Source organism: Quercus lobata, chromosome 8, assembly GCF_001633185.2.
Source record: "Quercus lobata isolate SW786 chromosome 8, ValleyOak3.0 Primary Assembly, whole genome shotgun sequence".
Lineage (NCBI taxonomy): Eukaryota > Viridiplantae > Streptophyta > Magnoliopsida > Fagales > Fagaceae > Quercus > Quercus lobata.
The window spans coordinates 34,206,228-34,230,722 of NC_044911.1; the positions used below are offsets into that span (position 1 = coordinate 34,206,228).

At 34.1% G+C, this 24,495-nt stretch overlaps 2 protein-coding genes across 2 annotated transcripts; both read right to left on the reverse strand.

Moving 5' to 3' along the window:
- Nucleotides 1-16,327: 16,327 nt before the first annotated feature.
- LOC115958096 lies at nucleotides 16,328-17,362 on the reverse strand. Its single transcript, XM_031076460.1, has 3 exons — nucleotides 17,075-17,362; nucleotides 16,743-16,948; nucleotides 16,328-16,658 (listed from the first exon to the last, which is right to left on the reverse strand). Exons 1-3 carry the CDS (start codon nucleotides 17,171-17,173, stop codon nucleotides 16,481-16,483), a joined length of 483 nt encoding a protein of 160 aa, XP_030932320.1. The 5' UTR covers nucleotides 17,174-17,362; the 3' UTR covers nucleotides 16,328-16,480.
- Nucleotides 17,363-21,647: 4,285 nt separating this feature from the next.
- On the reverse strand, nucleotides 21,648-23,169 carry LOC115958226 (transcription factor bHLH117). Its single transcript, XM_031076624.1, has one exon. The coding sequence runs from the start codon at nucleotides 23,128-23,130 to the stop codon at nucleotides 22,135-22,137; it is 996 nt and encodes a 331-aa protein (XP_030932484.1). The 5' UTR covers nucleotides 23,131-23,169; the 3' UTR covers nucleotides 21,648-22,134.
- Nucleotides 23,170-24,495: the final 1,326 nt, after the last annotated feature.

Genomic DNA, 24,495 nt, shown 5'->3' on the forward strand with positions numbered 1-24,495 from the left:
GCTCGCTGTCCATTCTGGATGAGTTTTCTTTTAATGCTCTTGTCCTCTTATTGGCCTGCCTATCCGATCCTTCCTCATTATGGTTTCCTTCGATCCTCCGACGTTCTTCTTCATTCTAATTCTCAATAGTCCACTATCGTTCCTCATTCTAGGATTCAGTGACACTCCTCAGTTCTTCATTCTGGCGATTCACTTCTTCCAAGCTGGCTATCAGGGCTTGGATTTGTTGTACGGCTTGTTCGGCATCCATCTTGTACTATGAGGTTCTCTTTTGTCACTTAGGGAAGATGGCTTGAATGATTAGTGTTTCCCACAGACCGCGCCAAACTAATGATGCGAAAGATTACCAAGTTGAGGACCTCGTCTTAGTGGATGGACGATGCTATGATGGGTCGCATCTCTGATGTAAACCTACAACAAAGCTTAGGAAAGAAATGGGATACACCAATGTGGTGTTTTCCAAAAACACTCTGATGCTTAATTTAGAAATGGGGGAAAAATTTTTAAGAGAAAATGACTTGGAGTAATTTTTGGATGAGTATTTGTGTGTACTTTTGGATTCTGTTGCTTCTTTCTTTTATAATTGTTCATCGCCTTAATGGACAATGAATGTCTATATTTATGCCCAATGGCTAGTTTGTTATCAATGGGAGCTCTGAAGTGCACAACTCACTTGTTACCGTTGCTCTGTCCATTACGTTTTATCATCAATGCACGCGCAATAAATATGTAACGCTTACTTGGATCGTCATTAATGGAAATGACAATCCCGTGTTATTTTTTGACTCATCATGGTAAATTGTAAAATGAGATAGTAAAATAGAGAAAATAGCTTTTTGATGTGCTAAAAGTTACAATTTTTAGCATCACCACTATGAATGCTCTAATTTCAACCAAAAAAAAAAAAAATCCTAACCGGCTTAGTATTAAAAATAAAAACATTATTTTGGTTTTGTTTTTATCCTTGTTGGTAAATAATTGCATCTTAATATATATAAAAATAACGAGTTTGTGTATTTATAATTTTTTAATACTATATAAATGTCTATTTAGAGTTTATTTTTTCTTTATACTCCGGTCCTTACTAGCTTGAAATATTGAGTCCGTCCTTAGGTTATTCAACAAAGGAAAATAGGATTTTGAACCTATTGGATACATGTCTTGCTCCATTGCCGTCAGCTCCTTCATTTCGTCTTCTAGTGTAATTGTTCCAACCAGTAGCTGGCTTTTCTAGTTAGCAAGGGACGAGCATAGTTTTAAAAACCGAACCGGACCAGCCGGTTGAACCGGTTTAATAGGGAACCGGACACCAATTCGGTCCGGTTATTCATAAAAATCGGAAATGAAAGAAAAATCGGAAATAACCGGTAACCGTAGGTTCAACCGGAAAAACCGAGAACCGAAATGGTTGAACCGGTTTTGCAACGGTTCTGCAAAATGGGTGAAAACTGAAAAGATCTGAAACCAAACATTTTGCAGCAAAGATCTATTTCTTTTTTTCCTTAGATCCGCGTCTACCTATGATGATTGAAGGCTTTGGTGAACATGGCATCAAAGCTAGCCCCTTGAGCAGTCAAAATTCCTAACCTTGCCTGAAAACACACATCTTCATAAAGAGAGAGGCAAAGAAGAGATGGTTGAAAATCTTCACAGATACACACATATCTTCACAGATAGAGAGAAGAGATGGTTGAAAATCTTTGTTTGGATGTGAGAGAGGAGGATCACAATACACACGAAATTAAATTGATCCATTTTTCTTATGAGAGCTTCTTCTTAGTTTGTAAGAGGGAGACTGGTTTCAGTGGTTTGCACAGTTTGTAAAATTTGTGTTGTGCCGTGCTCTGCCTCTGCTACTTGTTCAGTGTGCACACTGCACACTAGGGGTGTCAATTCGGGTTAGCGTGTCGGGTTCGTGTCGTGTCAAGGTAAAGGTATTCGACTAAATGACTCAACCCTAACCCGACCCATTTAATAATCGTGTCATGATCCTTCAACCCTAACCCGACCTGTTAATAAGGCGGGTTGACCTGACCCAACCCATTTGACACGCTTAATAAACGAGTCGTGTTAGGTTGACACGAATGTAACACAACCCATTTCAACCTGCATAATATTAAATATAACATCCATCTAGAATTTTTTTTTTTTTTTACATCCTAAAAAGTAGTGCATACACCTCAAGTCTTCAACCCACATTTAAAATAATATAGTTCAACAAAAATATAACATTCATTTAGAAATAAGTTCTTTACATTCCAAAAGAAGTGCCTACACTTCAACCCAAATTCAAAATAACAAAGTTCAACAAAAATAAAATAATATTGTTCAACAAAAATATAATATCCTTAGAACTCGCCAGATGCTAAGTATCAATATTGAAAGAATTTGAGCAAACAGTAGACTAATCCTGACTATGATCACGATTATCATTCATAGATTTTTTGTTGATGTCAAAATTCATAACATCTTCCACAAGCTCATCCAATTTTATTTGTGCAAGTTCTATGCCAAAAAAAAAAAAAAAAGGTTTTAGTAGTTCTAGGATCTAAAAGTTTCAATTTCTAATTATATCCCTTGTAAATTTTTGTAATTACTTACTTTGCTTTTTAAATTTAAAATATATGTTGGATATAAAAGGTATTTGACAAATCTAAAATAAAATAAATATTTATTTGTTATACGAGTTAAATGAGTTATGTTAAGTGGGTCATTTCGGGTTGACACAAATAAATTAGCGTGTCAAACGTATCTATTGCGGGTTACACGGGTTGACCCGCTTATAACACGTTTCTTATTGTGTCGCTTTCGGGTTGACCCGTTTATGACCCAAACCCATTAAGGCCCAACCCTAACTCGAAAAAACCTGTGTTGGGTTCATGTCGTGTTCGCAGGTTGGGTCAAACATTGACACCCTTACTGCACACAATAGTCAATAACACAATGAGAGCCACACATTTTTTATATTGTTTTTTGAGAATCAATAACACCCACAACTTTAATTTTCCTTAGCCTAAAGCTTTTACTTTTTCTACTTTTTCCTTACAGGGCAACATGAGCAACTCACGTGGAATGAGGTTTCCCCTATCCCTTTTACATTTCTTTTATGATAATTATGATATAAAAAAAAACAATGGTTTTAATAATTACTTAAGTGAACAATCTTAAAATTTACTTAATTTTTCTTTAAAATGAATGCATAATATGTAGACCATTTTGAGGGAAAAAAATAAACCTAAAAGAAGGGCGTAACTAAATGTTATGTTTTGAAAATAATTTTTGGTTATTGTTTATTTATAGTTGGTTATTTTTATTTTCTACGTGTAAGATGTAAAAACTCACATAATTTTTTTGAAAATAGGTTATATATATTTTTAATATAAATTGTATGTGATAATCTTATTATATTTTATTAACTATTTTTATAATTTTAAAATTATTTATTAAATATTTATGACATCACCGGTTCGACCACCGGTCAAACCCTGATCGGACCATAAAACCGATAATCACTCTCTTTTTCGGTTTTTTTACCGTACCGATTTTTAAAACCATGGTGACGAGTCTAACAGTTAGGTACTTCCTTCTTCCTTTTTGTTTTTCTTTCTTCTGTAATTGGTGGTGGGTTGGATTGCCTTGGTTTTTCTTTGGGTTGTCAGTGTAGAGTGTGGGTCCTGTAATCCAATGAATTTTTTTATGGCTCAAATGGCTTTTCGGCTGGAGTTTTTGCTTCCATTGCCCACTTTGTATGAATAACGGGTCTCAGGCCTTAATTAAAAAGGCTATGGGCTTCAAGCTGTGCTCCGTGTAGTGAAGTTGTTTGGTCTTCGGAATCCAATGCTTTAAGAAAGAGATCATGAGCTTATAACCCCATTTCCTGTAGTAGAGGCTTTTGAGTTCTTATGAATAATGCTTGTGGGCCTAGCCTGATTCATGTGATGAAGAAGCTTGGGTTTTAGGCCTAATTCGTGAAGCTTGGGATTTCAGGCCTAATTCATGTAGGCCTTAAAAAATTCTTGGTCTCTTTCCATGGTCCTGGCTAATGCTTATTATCATAATTTTTTGCTTTTTGTTTGGGCCTTGTTGCTAACATGATGTGGTGAGGCTATGTCGTGTGTTACATGAAAATAAATAAAAAATAACCCCAAACAATATTCACATAGGATATTAGGGTTTCATCATGTAAACTAAAGTTCAATCATCAAGCTTGACTCTCATGCATAAAAATCATAATCATGCAAAACTGGAATTAAAAATGCAGTTTTGCTTGTAGGACTAAAAGTTGTTCAATTTCATTCTTGAACTAAGTTGGAGTTTCTTCATGATTTTCTAGTTAAGATTTGGTTCAAGTTTTACTAATAAATAAGTCATTTTTATCATATATGTTGCTTTGACGTATAGGAATTTTTTTTTTTTTTTTTGGGATCAAGTGAGTGAGTGTCTAATACATTCTCATCTCATAATTTAGCCTTTATGGGTTTACTTTGTTTGGTTATAGATTAATCCCAGTTAATTAATTTAACTACCCAAGTTTATTAGTTATTCAAATTACATGCAAATCACATGGAGACTCAATCAAATTGCCAAACTAAATTAAATGCAGCAAAAATTAAATTTGACATGACGATTTGATCATGATGGGAAAACTCTTCACCCAAAAAAAAAAAAAAAAACCCAACGGATGAGTTTCAAGTTACCACTATCAAAAAATCTACTAATCAAGAATCAAGAGGTTACAAGTATAAGGAATCTTAAACCACTGGCCTATCTTAAAATACCAACCTATAGTTAAACCTATGGCCTATACCAATATCAGTTTCAATACTCAATTAGACTTGTTCTTGTAACAACATAGTAACCTGATTGTTGTTGTATGACGTAGAGTTCTTCAATCTACTCTTGTAGATTTGGAAGGAACTTGTTATATAACCCTAAGGCACACAAGAAGTCATAGTTGCTTCTAAAAACATGTATTTCAATATGTCTATATGTATATGATGAAGACTATAAAAAAAAAAAATATATATATATATATATATATCTTATATGCTTTGAAAACCGAGTGCATGAAACCCTAGAAAAGCCTTGTCATCGTAGGCCGAAATTAGATTTGAAAAGTCAAAATCCTCAAATCTCAATAGATCGACAAGTATCGAGCCAAGTGTTGAGATCTTTTGTTCCAGCTTTTATCTTGTACTATTTCTTGAGTATTCTTCATGTCTTCAATAATATGACTTGTTGAATACTAAATGACCTTCTTTAACACATTACAAACTGAGGCCCAATTACAAGTAAAGTGTGTTTTGTTTTAGGATATGCCAATTACGTTAAAATATAACCCTAACATACTTGAAAAGATATAGTCATCAAGGAATTTCCTATTTCCTATGAACATTAGTGGGACTAAACCCTAATAAGATTACAAAACTTGCAATACAAGTATGGTTAGGATTTTTTTGCTCTCACATCAAGTAAGATTGGACTTTGACTTGACTAAGATAGGGCCTTGATATTTTTAACATAGTTATTTTGAATCAAACATTTAATGAAAATAGGGTTTAAGTTATCATTTGCCACAAGCCTTTTCTTTTAGCATTTGTTTTATTTTGTTAATATATATGTGATGGAGCTAGAAATTTTACTTTGGGGACCAGATTAAAATATGAGATTAATTTTTTTTCCCTCTTTTTATATATGTTAATGAGCAAAACTCAGATACGGTACTTTAAAATCCTGTTCCTTAGGTTCCCATTTTAGATTTTCGCCACCTGTCTAATTTACTAACAAAGCTAATCACCATTAACTTTCTTTCTTTCTTTCTTTTTTATTTCCTTGGATACATTAACAGATCTACCATGTTTGTTTCTCAAGAAAATAAATTGCCAACCATCTTGTTCCACCGTTAGCTTAGAAGAGACACAAATCTGCAAAATACCCATTTTGTGTACTTACGGTTTGTGTACTTGAGATTTGTGTACCTTAGGTAAGGATTTGGGTACCTGAGATTTGTGTCTCTTCTAAGCTAACGATGGAACAAGATGGTTGGCAATTTATTTTTTTGAGAAACAAACATGGTAGATTTGTTAACGCATCCAAGGAAATAAAAAAGAAAGAAAGAAAAAAAAAAGTTAATGGTGGTTAGCTCTATTAGTAAATTAGACAGGTGGCTAAAATCTACAAGGGAAACATAAGAAACAAGACCTAAGGTACTGTATCTAATTTTTTCCCTATGTTAGTTATATTAATACTATGTACAATAGTCTAAACAATGTTGTAAATGTATTTAATATACAAGTTAAGGTACACTACCATTAAAAATTCAAAATGATATTTTTTTGGGGTTTAATACTTGGAGATTTGAAAGGACACTCAATGGGAGTTGAAGTTTCAATATTAGAACCTAAAGGTGTATTACTTTCAAATTATTCTCTTCTTTTTTCTTTGGAACAATGAATCAATAGTTTTTAACTTCAGCATAAATTTAATTTTTAAATTAAATTATATAACCCAATAAGTATAATGATTATGGAAAAAATTATTAAAATATAAAAAAGTAATTTAAAAAAAAAAAACTACTAATAAATTAAAGATTTGCTAGAAAGTAGACAAACAATCATTCAAATCTCAATATATGAAAAAATATAATCAAATAATAAATTAAGTTTATTTTTTAAATAATGATCAATTATTTTGCTTAGCAAAAAAGTCACACTAATAATAATAATAATAATAATAATAATAATTTTATGTAGTTATTATTTTCATAAGAAAATAAAGAAAAAAGAGGAAAAAATTGTGTCTTTTCTATTTGTTGAGATAATTATTAAAATACTACTGTAGGGACACGATTTCTAGCGACCCAAGGATGACGTTGGGCTCGCATGTAAAGGGTCCGAATAATACGATTTGTAGAGAGTGGGTTTGGAAAGGCCTGCCCTTGGACGCTGGGCTTCGGTCTGGTCCTAGTTTCATGAGAGCTCATACAAAGAGAGGTTTGGACTGTATAGCTGAGCCTTACATCGATGTAGTTGAAAGGTTTGACTCCTCGGATTTAGTCCGAGGAGCATTACATTCTCACCATTCTTCCTTTTTTCTGGGCTCCCCTTTTGTCTCCGCTCTCTTTCCCTTTTATACTAGTATTTACTTCTCGTTCTTCACCTACGTGTCAGTTTTTCCTTTGTTGGGGTCAGTACTCGTCCTATCAATCCATACATCAGAGTGGTTGGGGAAAAGCTGGATAGCATGGTATGGAGTATGGGCTTGTCAGGCGTTGGGCTCCACATTATGGCGTTGGCAGCTTTCTCGTTTGTACTGCTCTTGTCCTGAGTTTGTCCTTTTCTTCAGGCGTTTGTGAGGTGTTGAGCGTGAGATTGTCCTCGGCCACGTTCTTGGGCCATTAAAGGACTTTCATCATACGTCCTCGGCAGTAGGTTCCTCGGCTTGGGCTTTGGGCCCTTGATGTGAAGTGGGCTGAGATTTCAAATTTCAAGCCCCACAATAGCCCCTCAAAATCCTGCTTCCTGACTTTTCAGTTGGGGAGGAGGGTTTTGGTGATGTTGGGCCCACCTCGCAACTTGCTCAAGTTTCGTATCTTACTGCTGTTTGTGTTCTTCCATTTGCACGGGAGATGTGCCGAATTAAGAGGCATTACTTTATTCTTCGCCCGCGCAGTGTCCTTTGATGTTTCAGTATTTGAGGCGCGCCTTCACGAGGACTTTTAAATCTTGTGGTGGTGGATAGTGTTGGAAATTGTGCCAAAGCTGCCTTGTCCGCAGCGTTTCTTGGGAATCTGCTCACATTAAATGACACCACTTTACCCTTTATATAATTAGGATAAGTGGTTATTCTCCGGGCATATAAACCCTTCTGCTCTCTTAAAAATCATAGCTCTTTATACCTAACCAGTTCCCACATCCAGTTTCGTCTTCCCTTAGTACATTATGTTTGAGGCTTGGGTGGAGGTGGAGGAACTTCACCCGCCACAGAGGCACCGGACCCTTCCAAGACTTAAGGTGGTGTGGTCTGGGCAGGGGAGGCACAAATTTAAGGTAACCTCCCGCTTGGATAAGGTGGGGACAGTACCCCCACCTCTTTCAGTCAAAATACGAAGCAGGTTCTGGTCACATCAGATTTTTGGTGTGTCAGAAGAAAGGTTTTCTGCCATCAGCACCGTCTGCTCTTTCGCAAGCATGGTTCCGTGGAGGCTCATCAACTTCCAGTTCCCTGCACCTTTTCTTCAGCAGTGCTAGTCTCGAGTTGGACTCCCGGCTCCTTTTCTTCAACAGTGCCGACCCGAAATCGGGCTCTTTTGCTGCCTGAGTTATAGGCATGTAAAAGTATTGAGGAATGGCTCCCCTAGAAGAAATTTTGAAGCGGCAGCACGTCTCTCCCCTGCACCTATTCTTCGGCTTTTTCTTAATTCCCTTGTATTTTTTCTTTTTGTTTTGTGTAGTTAGTTTTAGTGTGAGCTTATCTGAGCTCTTTCAATGTACGCTGTACTGTTTCTTTGTCTTAATAAAAGATGAATTTATTTCTTTTTAAATATTTTTCCTTTCTGCAACAATTATTTTGTGCATGGGTGTGCTACATGTGTGCTTTCCTTTGATGATACTTAGAGCAGGAAACCTTGAAACAGAACCCTACTAATTCTAATTTACCGACATTACCAAGCATAATAATGATAATCCCCAGTAGATTAAACTCATAAAACTAACCGAGATAATGACCGAGCACTTCGTAATGCATGTGAGGCGACCGTCTGAGAACGACAAACTTTAAATAATTCGTTTGATAGGGTAACCGAGCAGCGAGGGGCTTTGACTGTGTTTTTGACAACATGTGGCCCTATATTGCACCAATCCTCTTGGTATTGAGGATCCAAGGGTAGACTAGGGAATTCATGCAGTTTAGTGATTAGCCTAACTATCAATGGGGAACTCTTCTTCGGGGTAGATTCTAAGGGCCATATAACGTCCAGGTCGTGTCCATAGCTTGTAGTTTTCTATTGAGTAGTTGGTCTCCCCATAGGCTTGAGTCCGAGGACCACACAAGACCTTGGTTCTGTCCAAAACTTGTAATTTTTCTGTTAAGTAGTTGGTTTCCCCATAGGCTTGAGCCCGAGGACCATGCAAGGCCTTGGTTCTATCCAAAACTTGTAATTTTTCTGTTAAGTAGTTGGTTTCTCCATAGGCTTGAGTCCGAGGACCATACAAGGCCTTGGTTCTGTCCAAAACTTGTAATTTTTCTTTTGAGTACTTGGTTTCCCCATAGGCTTGAGTTCGAGGACCATACAAAGCCTTGGTTCTGTCCAAAACTTGTAATTTTTTCTGTTAAGTAGTTGGTTTCTCCATAGGCTTGAGTCCGAGGACCATACAAGGCCTTGGTTTTGTCCAAAACTTGTAATTTTTCTGTTAAGTAGTTGGTTTCCCCATAGGCTTGAGTCCCCATAGGCTTGAGTCCGAGAACCATACAAGGCCTTGGTTCTATCCAAAACTTGTAATTTTTTCTGTTAAGTAGTTTTTTCTCTGTACTTATTTATTTTTCGAAGGTCAGCTCCTAGACCAGGGCGGGGAGAGTTGGCTTGAGGCCAGAAGCCCCTAGAGCAGCCCGCGCCGTTGGCAGTGCAAGGCGTAGCCCCTAGCAGAAGTTTATGTCGGAGCAACAACTACATGTCGCCGGAGATGGAGGAAACCACGCGAACCTCTGCTTGCTAGAGACTTGACTCCACCGCCACCTGCGCCAATGCGCAAGCCTTCCCACAGACGGCGCCAATTGAAGGGACACGATTTCTAGCGACCCAAGGATGACGTTGGGCTCGCATGTAAAGGGTCCGAACAATACGATTTGTAGAGAGTGGGTTTGGAAAAGCCTGCCCTTGGACGCTGGGCTTCGGTCTGGTCCTAGTTTCATGAGAGCTCATACAAAGAGAGGTTTGGACTGTATAGCTGAGCCTTACATCGATGTAGTTGAAAGGTTTGACTCCTCGGATTTAGTCCGAGGAGCATTACATTCTCACCATTCTTCCTTTTTTCTGGGCTCCCCTTTTGTCTCCGATCTCTTTCCCTTTTATACTAGTATTTACTTCTCGTTCTTCACCTACGTGTCAGTTTTTCCTTTGTTGGGGTCAGTACTCGTCCTATCAATCCATACATCAGAGTGGTTGGGGAAAAACTGGATAGCATGGTATGGAGTATGGGCTTGTCAGGTGCTGGGCTCCACATTATGGCGTTGGCAGCTTTCTCGTTTGTACTGCTCTTGTCCTGAGTTTGTCCTTTTCTTCAGGCGTTTGTGAGGTGTTGAGCGTGAGATCGTCCTCGGCCACGTTCTTGGGCCATTAAGGGACTTTCATCATACGTCCTCGGCAGTAGGTTCCTCGGCTTGGGCTTTGGGCCCTTGATGTGAAGTGGGCTGGGATTTCAAATTTCAGGCCCACAACTACGTATTTGTTATATGTTTGTGAAAGTCCAATTATTTTAATCTAGTGATATATACATTTATCAATTTATCATTAATAAGATTGTAACATAGTATAAATGAAGTTTAAATGTAATTTTAGACTTCTTTTTTCTATATAAAAAAATATATATATTTGATTGGAGATTTGGAGGGCTAGAATCGAATATGTTCTTTGAAATTTTTTTAAATGATTGTCATAACTCATATATAAGTATATCTTCTCATTTTTCTCAAAACATTTCCCCCATGCCCCAACGTAACTCTGCTACTTGATATAACTTTTTAAATCCTTACATTTTAGTACAAGTATATTTTAGCCAACTATATATCAGCAAAAATAGTCAACAAAAAGGCAAATAAATTGATGCCAACGGACACGGATTATCCTTATGTTTGGTTACTGAAAATATATATATATATATATATATATATTTATTTATTTATTTATTTATTTATTTATTTATTTATATTTTTATATATAGAAATAGTAAATGAAAACTAAGCCTGGAGAATCTCTCTTCCATTCTTATGCTTTTGCGGCAACAAAATAGGTAAAATGAGAGAGAGAGAGAGAGAGAGAATTATATTTTTTTGACACTATGGATTGAGACTTTTGTCGGTAGGCATGAAGGTTATGCAAAGCAAAACGTTGCCACCACCCAAAAAGGTTGAGTCCATTTTAGAAAGCAAAAGTTAAGTATTATTTCATTCAAAAAAAAAAAAATTGATAACATTTTTCACACTAGTTTAAGTTAGCAAGTTTTTACTGGTTTTTATCTAAGCCCACTTTTGACATCATTTTTTTTATGCATCACTAACAATTTGTCACATCAACAAATATAAAATTTTTGGCAAAAACATCATTTTGGTCCCTACATTTTGAAATCACAATTAATTCAGTCCCTACATTTTGGTAGCAATCAACTTAGTCCCTATTATTTTCAACTTTCAGTCAATTTGGACTTTTCTATTAACTTTTAACGGAAAATGTTTACGTAACAAACAAATTGCATAATTGGCACATTTGATATTAAAAGATTAAATAAAATGCTAATGTGACTAAATTTTATTGGCCACGTCAGTGATTAACCGGCAAAAAAATACCATCCGGAAAAAAAAAAATGAAAGGATGAATTTAAAGAATTAAATTAATCAAACAAAATAAAAATTAATTAAATAAAATTTTAAGTTTTTCTTGGACTTTCTTGACAACTAAACACCAACCCAGGACAAAATTTTTCATCCAAATTCAAGGAATCAAAACCTTACACAAAACAAATCCAAATCCTCCTAAAAAAAAAAAAAAACCAAATCTGACAACACCGATTCATCAATAGATAGCACATCAAATTTAGGTAAAGATGGTTTTGCCAGAAGATCGCTACAGTTCCATGAAAGATCTGTGAAATTCTTAATGGGCTTCATGCCTTCAAGCTTGATCTTTTGTAAGTGTAGTGTGCATATGTAAGAGCCAGAGATTGATGATTCGTTGCTTGCTTTGGGATATGATCCAATCGAGGCTTGTGAAGATCCGATCGCTAATACAATAATAATGATCATTTTGTGTAAAAAAAAAAAAAAAACACTTAAATAACAAGTCTTTGATATGTTTTCTGGAAAATTCAATACTAAAAACAAGTTTGTTTCCTAAGTAAGTCAAAACAAATATCATTTTCCTAAACATTACCAATCCAGAAATGGAAGCTTAATTACTTTCAGCAATGAAATTCATTCAATTCAATTAAAACAATATAAACTTATGAGGTGGTGGAGGTGGGAAGCATGAGAATGAGAGATGAAGATTTGTTTTTTGTGTAAGCTATTTTGATTTTTTGAATTGGTGGTGTGTATCTGGGTTGTACTTTGGTTACGAAGAAAGTAAAAGAAAATTTAAAAATTATTTAATTAATTTAATTCCTTAAATTCATCCTTTTAATTTTTTATTTTATTTTTCTAATGTGTATTTTTTTGTCAGTTAATCACTGAGGTGGCCAATAAAATTTAAACATATTAGCATTTTATTTAATCTTTTAATATTAAATGTGTCAATTGTGTAATCTGTTTGTCACGCAAGCATTTTCCGTTAAAAGTTAATAATAAGAACCAAATTAACTACAAGTTAAAAATAATAAGGGCTAAATTGACTATGAACCAAATTGACTATGACTTCAAAATGTAGAGATCGAAATGGTATTTTTGCCTAAATTTTTTGTGACTCTAAAGTCTAAACTTTCTTATATATATATATATATATATATATATAAAAGCAGAGACCTCATGTGAGAGTGCATGAAGTCTTGCCATATGGCACTTTAATGTTGTATTTAGTCTTTTTTACCTTTTTTTCATTAAGTTTTTTTACTTTTACCCAATAGATCATGGTAACTTATTTTTACTATTATATAAATTTCGCATTTTTTACCTTTTATATTAAGTATTTTTTTACTGTTATCCAATAGATCGTAGTAACTTCTTTTTACTATTATATCAAATATGAATTGTCCACTACAAAATGGACTACCTTTTAAAAGTTGACCAAACCTTATGCAAACTAAAACCCAGTTATTATCTTATATATTATGACCAAAGTTTGACTCTTCCCACGTGTAAATCAAAGCAAAAACCTCTGACCCTCTTGCAAACTCTCTTCTTCCTCCCTCACGTATAGATGATACTTCTAGAAAATCTCATTCTCATGAAATCATGTCTCCATTTTTCCCCAATTTCAATTCAATATGCTTTTATCTATTAATAATGTTCTATGCAATTTATGTAGACAAATTCTCTGTCATCGACCAATGTAACAAAAATATATATAAATCTTGAGATCCTTGAGGTTGTTGAAATAATTGACAAGTGCACATTTCTAAAATTTATAATAACAAAAAGTCTAATAAATAGCATATACTATCTCATAAAATGCCATTAACTTAATATTTTCTTTAAAAAATTTCAATGATAGGAATGGTAAAAAACATGATCCTATACGAGAAATACCAAAAATACATGCAAAACAATTTTCATAGGAGGATTTATCTTTAAATAATATGAAGACAATAGTAAAGATAAAATGAATGGAATGAAATCCTATGAAATATGTTTGTTAATCATTTCAAATTATACTCATCATTTATGTAAAAAAAAAAATAATACATCATATTATTTACATTAAAAAAATAATATATATTAATTTCAAAGTTCATTGCAAGATGTGAACTACTAGGGTATTGCAACAATAAGTAACATTGATACAACAATGGGTTGGTATTACATTTTGTGCATACTTTGTGAAAAGAATGTCAAACCACAAGTAGGATCATTTTGGTGTGCAAAATGTGAAACAAAAACAAATATTTCTATCCCAAAGTTAGAGGCACTCACATTAACTACATACTCTCCAAATATTTATAATATATTTATCTCACTATAACTACTATATATATATATATATATATATACACAATTGCAAACTATTTCAGATACAGGATTCAAATTGAAATTTTTGATGCAACTGACAAAACAAATTTTGTGATATTTGATCGAGATGTCAAGAAAATCCTAAATAAATCTACAAGAGATTTTGCTGAAAAATAAACTGAGGTACAACTTATTTAAATTATTGTAAAACTATTGGTATTAGAGAAGGAATCCCACGTGATTTGAAAAAAGAAATTAGGAAAAAAATAGATTTTCCTACTTCATTTGAATGAATTCAATCTAAAGGATGGTTTTGAAAATTACATAGTTGTTAAGATTTTTGATGCACCTTCAAAAGACTAAAAGGTATGGAAGAAAAAATATATATACACAATCCAATATGCTATATTAATTCTTTTTGCTACACTATTCCAAAATTAACAAAAAATAAAAAAATAAAAACATTTACAAAAAACTGTCACATCATTGAAATTAAATATAAATGCAAATACCTTCAAAAAATCTTAGCGACAAAGTCCAAACTTTGTAAGATCCAATCAAGAATCTCCCGGTGCCAATTCATTAGTGATTAACACAAATTATGCAACAAAAGGAAAAAGTGATGAAAGCTCAAAAATTGAACAAATATGGACGGACTAAACTTCAAACGTTGAAGATGGAGAAACTGATGATGATAACAAGTGTCACCATACTGCAATAACAAAGCATTGAAGAAAAAAAAAGATTTCGTAATCAAGCTTTCGTAATCAAGCTTTTTATTACATCATATAATAAAAATCAATAATATAGAATGAATTAATATATTTTTATCAACTTTTATTATACAATTTTACTCCAAAGTTGTGTTAATTATTGCTTATTACTTGAACAAAATAATTATAATAGATATATGTGTGCAATTTATAATTGTTACTTTTTATGATGAACTCATTACTAACAAAGTTTTATAATAAATATGCTATAATATATGTATAATATTTTCCAAAATCAAATTTACATAAAACATTACAACATTATCCGTGCATTGCACGGGCAACTTACTAATTAATATTAATATGCGGTTCCCAATGGAATAGATAAGAGTCAAACTAATATATCTTACGAATGCAATTAACAAAACTATATTTCTCAATTGCCCGATTGGTGTGCCTTGCCTTATGTTTTCGTTGCAGCGGGCGAAATTTTGTAAAGCACATCTACTAGAAGCATGGTGGTTTTCCAGTGGATACGTTCCAACTGTGAACGAGTACTTAGAAAATGCATGTATTTCAGTGGGTGGTTTTGCAGCAGCTATCCGTGCATATATATACTGCAAGGGTGCACCTTTACCAAAAATTCGCTTCATTGTATCGAGAATGGCACAGAGCTAGCTAATATATTGGTCATCCCTCATTGCTCGACTTAGTGATGATTATTTGCAATCTGAGCTAGTGGAGCTGTAGTTAAATTTACCTATTGCTATAGGTCCTGTCCTGTTTGTACCGTGGTAGAATTTAACATATTAAGTAGTAAAATCAAATCCATTCCTGCTAAGGTATATACTAATTTTTCCTTTTTCTGTTTCTCAAAAAAAAAAAATTTCCTTTTTCTTTTATTCGAAGGGTGAGAGTAAGAGAAGGGATGTGGCAAAATCCATCCAGTGCTACATGGTACATGAAGGCATATCCGAAATTGAAGCAAAACATCGCATAAAGGAATTTATCAGCTACTCATGGAAAAAACTGAACAAAGAGAGTGCCAAAATTCCCTATTGAATAAACTTATTGTTGTAAGGTGGTACTCCAAACCAATAAAATAGGGTTAATCAAATAGTAGTCTGATTCGATGTAATTATTGATTAATGCTATGCTTGAGCCATTACAAGCGGATTTATTTGGACAAGGACATTTGTTCAACTTTAAGGTGCAGCAGCCAACGGGTAAACTATAAATGAATTTTCCAGAGTTGAATCAAGCGTTGCAAGTTTTTACTTTCTCTAAACTTATTAAATTAATCTACTCTAACTATGATAAAATTTAGACTATACGTTAAATTCTATAATGCTTTCGTTTTATCTCAAAGGCTAAAATGGAGGAAAAGATAGAAGGAAAAAAAAAATCCATCCAGTGAAACATTATCAAAGAAAGGCACACCATACAAAAGACGACCATATAAAAAAGCACCCAAATGGAAACGAGATTTGAATATCAATTAATCGGGGTGGTTAAAGACCACATATTCCCATTTCCCAATGATTATAAAAGCATAATCCAATGAAACCACATTTTTCTTTTCAATAACCTTTTAATCGAAACTTCGCCAAGCTGTAATGCAACAAATTTAGAGGCCCACAATTGTGAGTGGGCAATGTAGTGAGTAGTAAGTAGTGACCAAGTTCTTAACATATTCACTATATGTTAAACATAGAAAAGGTAAAGAGTTGAAATCAGCAATATTAAAGCTTCACACATTCCATGTGGAGGTCAGAAATGTCATTCTAAAGTGGTTACATTTTGAAAAACAGAAAAAGCTAATGTAAAGAGAAGGACGAGTAAAGTAGAGGCTTATGTTATGATTTATGACCTCCATACATGCATTTCATTTCTTACTAACTAAGGTTGGCAGTGGTAGAAACGTAAAATGAAACAGAAAACAGGCCATGAACAAAACACAAAATCCCTCCAATGGACAGAAAATGATGGTGTGTGAAACCACAGGAAGCCCTTGACTTGCGGTTTGACAAAGTCCCTATCACCAGCATGGACAATCCCACGGCAAATATAATCCTGATCAATCACAAAAACAAAAAAACAATCAAGCCAAAGTACTATTCACACAATCAAGTCCAGGCTTAATTAATTAAGACATACCAAGTGAAAATGAGGCAAGCCACTGAGAGTTGCCTACTTGGGGAAGCCTTTTCGAGCTCTTCTTGAGAACAAATGCAGTTACACCCACCAAGCAAGTTGGCTATAACATGGGCTAGACCCAGAAGTGCTGCTGCACCAAAACCCAGCTTGAAAGCCTGCTCACTTGGGTCTTTACACTCGAATATCCATAGCCTTAAGTGCTTGACCTGTTGAAATTTTTTGAGTTACAACATAAAAAATAAAAATAAAAATAAAAATAAAAATAAAAAAAAATTTAAAAAAATACTAAAATAAAAATACAAAGTTTTCTGCTTAGGAAATAAATGGCATACCTTGTTTTGTTCAATTTCAGCTTCAATGCCTAGGATCCCGGCCATGACATCCATTGCCACTATCAATACACAAATAAAAGCACCTACTATCTTGGCCATTTTTTTGGGGGAAAATATGGAGCAATTGAAAAGAACAAATTCTCTCTCTAGTCTCTACTATGTTTTAGATGAGAAGGAACGTCTGAACAAAGTTTAAGGGGTTTTAAAGAGTAGAAAAGTGTGTAGAATGGGCATTAGCTGGGGATAAGCGGGTAAAAGCTTCTTTTGTCTACGCACTTTATGTTGCTTTTGTGACTTCTTTCTCCTTCTTTTTCTTCAGTCTTGGATTCCTTTGATGGGGGAAGAAGGAAAGTAGGGTATAACCCAGCTCATTGGGGAGCGTGCCTAGGCATCTATGATCTAATCAAATGACCAAACGGTGGCAAGTCACTGTGATTCTTTGACTTTTAATATGGATTTGCAAATCACTGATAATAAAGTCACATTATCCTTCTATTTGTGTTTTTCCCCCGTCATTCCTCTTTTTCTAAATTTGATCATGGCAGTCCCAACCTAAATTTTAGGATTTTAAAATCCCTCAGCTGTGTCTTGAATTTTATGATCATGATCATGGTGAATATATCCAAGAATTTTTTTGTTTAAAACAAAAGAAGAAAAGAACACCATGATCATGGTTAATATATCCAAGTATAAAAAGGCAATAGAGTTCTAAAATGTTTGGGTAACATTTAGTTAATTTTTTTGTTTAAAACAAAAGAAGAAAAGAACACCTCCCTATAAAAAGGCAATAGAGTTCTAAAATGTTTGGGTAACATTTAGTTAATTTTTTTGTTTAAAACAAAAGAAGAAAAGAACACCTCCCTTACTAAACTATTGTTTCATAAAACCTCAAAGTACCTTTAGGAAGTATCTTATCTCCCGGAGGGAAGAATTGTCATTCTAAGTGGTTAAATCTATATATATATATATATATATATATATACCTTTACTAAATTTTTGTTTCATAAAACCTCAAAAAGACATCATTATTTGTGTTTTGAAATTATCTTCTTGTAATTTTTAGTCTTCTTAGGACTATACTCTAAAAGCCAATGGTTCATTAGTAAGATACACCTTTAGTTATTTTTATGTTCCTATTTTGATCCTCCAAAAAGTAGGGGAAACCAATTCGACAGATCTTCAACATAAGCCTTCATATTATAGTAAGAATGTCAGAATAGCCAACAATACAAAGTGGGTTAAATGAGCTTTGTGAAACATACAACTATACAAGCAAATTATATTACTGTTGAGTGATCTTTTCTTTTCTTTTCCTTTTGTGATGGGTTTGATACCTTGATTAATCTTTCAACAATTAAAATTTCGGTTTCCTCATAAGTTGTAACGCATGATGAGGGGTCAATGTCATTTGTGTGAGAAGCCACTAGCAGTCTAGCACATTGGCAGATCTGGCTTGGTTAAAAGGGAAAAAAATGTCCTCTTCTTGGGCTTGTAATAAATATCATATAAAAAGTCCTAAAAGACAAAGCTCAAAACGTGTGTGCACCCTGTCTATACAACATTGAACCCAGAGTTTTCTTCACTATGTACCGCCTTTTCAGACCTGTTCACATAAGCATAGGTTTGAAAATGGGGTTTCCTGATTCTCAAAAGAGAAAGAAAATAGTTTTTTTTTTTTTTTATAAAATTTAGATACAAAATTAGTTGTAATTTAAAACTACAAACTTACTTAATAAAATAAATATTACTACATATTTTGAAAATTTAACCGTTGAATTACATCTTCTTTACACTCTTAATACACATGTTAAATTTTGTATCAATCAAATATTATTTACTGTATAAACTTTAAACTTATATTTTATATATAATTTTAAACTATAAAAACTTGCAATTTAAACAATTTATTGATGACATAACTATTAATCTTTATTTTTCTATAAATTTCGTAAGCATGAAAGATATAAAAAGAATATGTAATCTAATGGTGGATTTATCAAAATTCACCTTTAATAAAAAGATATTGAGTAAGGTTGTAACCTAAGGTTACAATCAATTTTATATCAAAACTTTATCATTTTCTTTTTCTCCAAAAACAATCCATCTTGTCCTCCCCCAACCCTACCCCCCCCCCCCCAAAAAAAAAAAAAAAAAAATCCTCTCAGTGAGTTTAGTGTAATTTACCTGTAGAGACGTTATATCATCATCATGGGCTCATGGCTCAATATTTATGATGCTCGAGACTCCCTTTAAAAGTTTAATCTTCACATATCTTTTGTTATGAATGTGCATCTTTTTATTTAAAGTAAAATTGTGCACGGTAGGATGGCATTCAATAAATAACTGCTTAAAATAAAATTCAATTGATAAGTCACATGATCCGGAATACAAATTTCTCAATTTTTCAACTTTTCTTCAATAATCTCATTAAAATTTCTGGCTTACCGTAATTGGAGAGGGAGATTTGAATTCAAATTCTCTCCACAAAGGAGTAAAGTTTTACAGTCACTATCTTGTTAAAAAGGAAAATATTATTGAAGAAAGAATTCCTTATATAAATAATAACAACTTATCATCACCCCAAAAAACACATACATTCTCACATAAATTTACTTCTACTCACTTTACTCGAACTCCACCGTTTAAGAGATAGCATGTGACCTTTGAATTATTATAGGATTATACATTTTACTATACTATTTTTTACATCTTATATGGTAAACTCTAATTTATTATGTGACACTTTCACATGAATCCACCATTTTTTCTCCACTATTTATAACTTGTCGAGAGTTGTGATAACTAAAAAGTGTGATCCTAAATTTTTTAATGAATTTCATAGACTTTTATAATATTATACATACAAACAGTTAGGGCATAGTTGTTAATATCGTACAATACATATCGTATCGTATGTAAAAAGTTCTGTATCGTATCGACGTATCGTAAGTGCTTATGAATTGTACGATACAGTGTGCGTATCGTATGAATCGTATCGTAAAATCGTACGTATCGTACGATTCATGGACAAATGCTTTAAAATAAGATTTTTTGTTAAAATTTGTACTTTTATTTGAATCTAACAAGTTGTTAGACTTGTTTTTAACAAAAAATTATTAGTTTACTTAGTTTACCCTACTAAAATAACATGTTCATAAGTTTTTTTTTTTTTGCTCTCTCTCCTACAATTAGACTACTTAGTACACACTTATCCTTCACTTTAATATTTACAAATTTATTTTATATACTATGAATAAAATATTAATTGACAATATAAATTTTTTATTTTTATCATTATTGTTATAAGTCCAAGAAACTAGAATGCCAAAAAAAAATTATTAAAATATTATTAAAATAAAAAGAACAAGAAGAGATAGTAAATGTTAATGACAAATGATGATGAAGAAAATTTTAATGAAAAAATAAGTTTGCAAAATTATAAGCATGATGATAGCATTGACTTAATTAGATGGGTTTGATTAAGCAATTTGATGAATATGATGGAAATAAATTATTATTTTTGGGTCATTTGTAATATATTATCACTTTTGAATTTAAGAAATTTGAATGTGTATGTTATAAACAGATGCTAGTTTGATTTATTTAGTTAGCTTGTTAAATATTATTATATAAGTGATGAATAAATTAGTCATTTGTTGAATATATTCAAAACTTATAATGAATATACCATTTATATATGTATATTTATAATTTTTTTATAAATTTTATTAAGTGTTTGTGTATCTTACGATACACAATACGATACGATACGATACACGATACAGAAAAATTAAAAATCGATTCACGATACGATACACGTTTTGACAACTATGAGTTAGGGTGTGTTTAAATACCACTTATTTGCTAAAAACTGAAAACTTATTGCTGAAAATACTGTAACAAAATAATTTTTAAAAATATAAATAATATTGTGGGACCCAAAAATGCATTAGTATGCACATTTTTGTGTTTTTGGCTAGGTCATAAACAATACCGTGTGACCCAGCCAAAAAGGCAAATGCTGGAAACACACCACTCACCATTATCCAAACTCATGCTTAGATTGACAAGAATTCTCAACCCATATTACCCCTTCACAGCAAAAATATCGTCTAGTGAAATTATTGAGCTTTAAGTAAGGGCTACCATTCAAACCCAAAAAAAAAAAAAAAAAAAAAAAAAAAAAAAAAAAAAAAAGAGCAATTATTAATTGAGTATGTAGTACACCCAGACAAACCCAAAGGAGATGAATTGGCTTATATAACTCAACCATGTTTGAAATCAAAAAGTTGGGCCAATTCCTTCTTTGGATTACTTGATTTGGTTAGTCCAGATACTGCACACAAGCTATCTCAAACTGTCTTACTAACATTAGTGACCAAGCCCAAACTAGGAAACACAAGTACTCCACAACCAAAAAATGAAAAAAATAAAGAACAGTCCCAGTCCCAGAAGAACAAGCATATAATAAAGAAGGAATATGTGCCTAATTAATATATTTAATTCATGAGTCAGTCTACATAGACTTGCACAAAACAATCCCTCATAGACCATGCTGCAAAGGCACCAAACACAAATCATGGGGTCACGCTATTCGCTATATTAATTCTTCATAAACTATATAGTCTATAGTCTATATAGCAGAAAGAATGTTTTGGTGAGTGAGTCAGAGAGAGTCCATGAATGTGTCATTCTTTCACACCATTAATACCATCGTGTACAAACATCACCAACCAAATCATCAGCCAAACAACAACAGACAAACAAACAAACAAATTCCCACAAAAACAAAATTCAGAAATTTGTTTTCTCTTTTCCCTGCCTGACTTTCTCATTCGTTTAACTTCCCTATACTCCTCAAAACACAAAATTCAGAAATTTCTTTTCTTTTCTTCCTCTTTTTTTTTTTTTTTTGGAGCTAAAACACTAGACTACTAGTAACCTTTTCATATTCCTATAAGATTTCCCTTAGTTAGAAAAACTAAAAATGCCAAAAAAGCGCAAAAGGGGCGTGGAAAAGACGCGCCACCAAGAAAATACTCTGATGAGTGTCAGAGGAGTCAGTGATTGAAGAAGAGCCTGGACGAAGATGGAGCAAGCACCAGTTGCTGTTGTTGCCGCTGCTGGAAAATCAGCTTTTGGAGCAAATCCAACTGCTCGACAGAGACAACGCAACAGCCTTTGGAGTAGAGCACAGTCTGAGCAACACGCGAGTTGAGTAGGACCCGGAGGACCTGGTTTCGGGTCAGCCTCTCCAGCCCACCAAACTCGTAATTGGCCGAAGAGGAAGAGGATGAGGAAGTAGAAGAGGAGGAAGGAGGCATGGTCTGAAGGGCCTTGAGTTGGGCCTGAAGGAACGTGATGTACTTATGGGCCTCGTCCATCATAGTCGCCATGTCCATCTTCGTGTCCCATGGCATTAGCCTCTGCAAGCTCTGCGTCTTCTCGCTCAGCTTCTGACGACGCCTCCTTGCCAGCTTGCTCTGTGGCATCACCCTGCAGCTCTGCACGATTGAGTCTAGGGTTTCCTGGCTGCGAGTAGTCGCCGACTCAACTCGGACTCGTTTCGATGGCAACTCAGGAAGAAGAGGACGACAAAGTTGGACTTGGACCTGTTGAGCTCGGGTGAGTTCGAGGGAGTGTAGGTCTGGCAAGTGGTGGAAAGGTGAAGAAGATGATGACGTGGAGTTGGTGAGAACGGAGTGGTTTGGGATTGGGATGGATAAGAAGTTAAATGGCTGAGTAGACTCAGTTTCGAGGAACCCGTCCGATGGATAATAAAACGGTTCGGTTTTGGGAAGCTTGAACTCCGAGTCCGAGCCAGCGTAGTTGAGAGAAGAGCTTTCTCCGAGGTGGGCGGCGGAGGCGGAGGCGGATGCGGAGCGGTTGAGATTGAGAGCCGGAAAGTCCTGGCAGGGATACGTGGACGTGGTGGTAGCTGATGAGGGCATTGTGTGAGTAGTATTCAGAGTGAGAAAAGACTGAAGGCTCACTCCGGAGAACATGGCGTCGAAGTTAACCTCATCAGAGGCAGAGCTCTCCAAATTCCTATCCATTTTTTCACTCACAATCAAACAGAGCTTTCAGAGACAGAGAGAGAGAGGGGTGATGAATCAGAATGTATAATGTATAATATAAAATATATATATATATATAGAGGAGGGAGGGGGACACGTGGGGGAAGAGGATTGGTGCAGAGGTTGGGAGCGGCTAGGACGTCGAGGATGATAGGGTCCGAACAGGTACAAACGTGACAGGCAGGCAGGTACAGGACGTCGAGGATGTTTGTGTACACTGTACAGCTACTTTGTCGATTTGTCTGATTCTCTGGGGCCGTTTCACATCACCGGGAAACGGTTTTTTTCGATTTCGAATTTTCATGGGTCTCATTTTTTTTTTTTTTTCCATTTTTCTTTTTGGCGGTTATGTGGCAGTGTCCGTTGGATGCTAATTTTGGACGGCTGAGATTGGTGAGCTCAAAGCACGTGTTTTGCTCGTGGCTCGGAAGGGAGGAGGAGAGGTCGTTTTTAACTTTTAACGAAAGCTGCTGTTATCTGATTGTTGTTGGCTTCGAATTTTCTATTTTACCCCCTTGGATTGGATCAAAGGAGTCAGGGGTTGCCTGCTTTATGAAGAATGAATGGAAGGTTTATTTGGGAATTTCAGTATAAAGAGTAGACACCCACACAATTCAATAATTTCCGATTAACAATAAAATGATGGGCGTGTACTTACACGTGTTACAAGTACTGTTTCATTGGCTGGCAAGATAGGATATTATTATCTGCTGAGGCCATGAAAAGACAGTGTTACCCTTCCTCACCAACTAAATTGACAATACAAACCTACAAAATATCTCCGAAAAGTCTTGATCTACCCAATTTTTCACAACTATTACGTAACAAGGTATAATTGAAAAAAAAAAAAAAAAAAAAGTAGATTTATGTATAAGTAATAGTTAACTACTCACTATTTATTACATGAAATTGTAGTAAAAGAGTCGTAAAATAATTTGTAATCATAAAACTACTCATAGAATTCAGTTATTTTGTGCCCTTAAAGCATATATTAAGAATCTATTTTAAAAAACTTTTTATGAAACATTAAAAAAGCTATAAAAAAAAAAAAAGTTAGTCATTTTTATCTTTTTTTTCTTTTTTTTAATTTCCTTAAATGATTTTACTAACGTTTGTCTTAAGAGCATATGTTAGTAAAACCCTTTGTAAATTGAAATATAAGTAATAATACTCCAAATGGTTCTGAATTCTGAGTGCACATCAATCACCTCACAACTTCCAACTCATTCAAATACAAATAAGAGAAAATTATACTTTACCCATATATGGATTGCCCAAAAAACACTTTACTTATTTGTGGTTTAAAAATTAGTATTTGATCCACCTATTAGCTAGGTTTGTCTC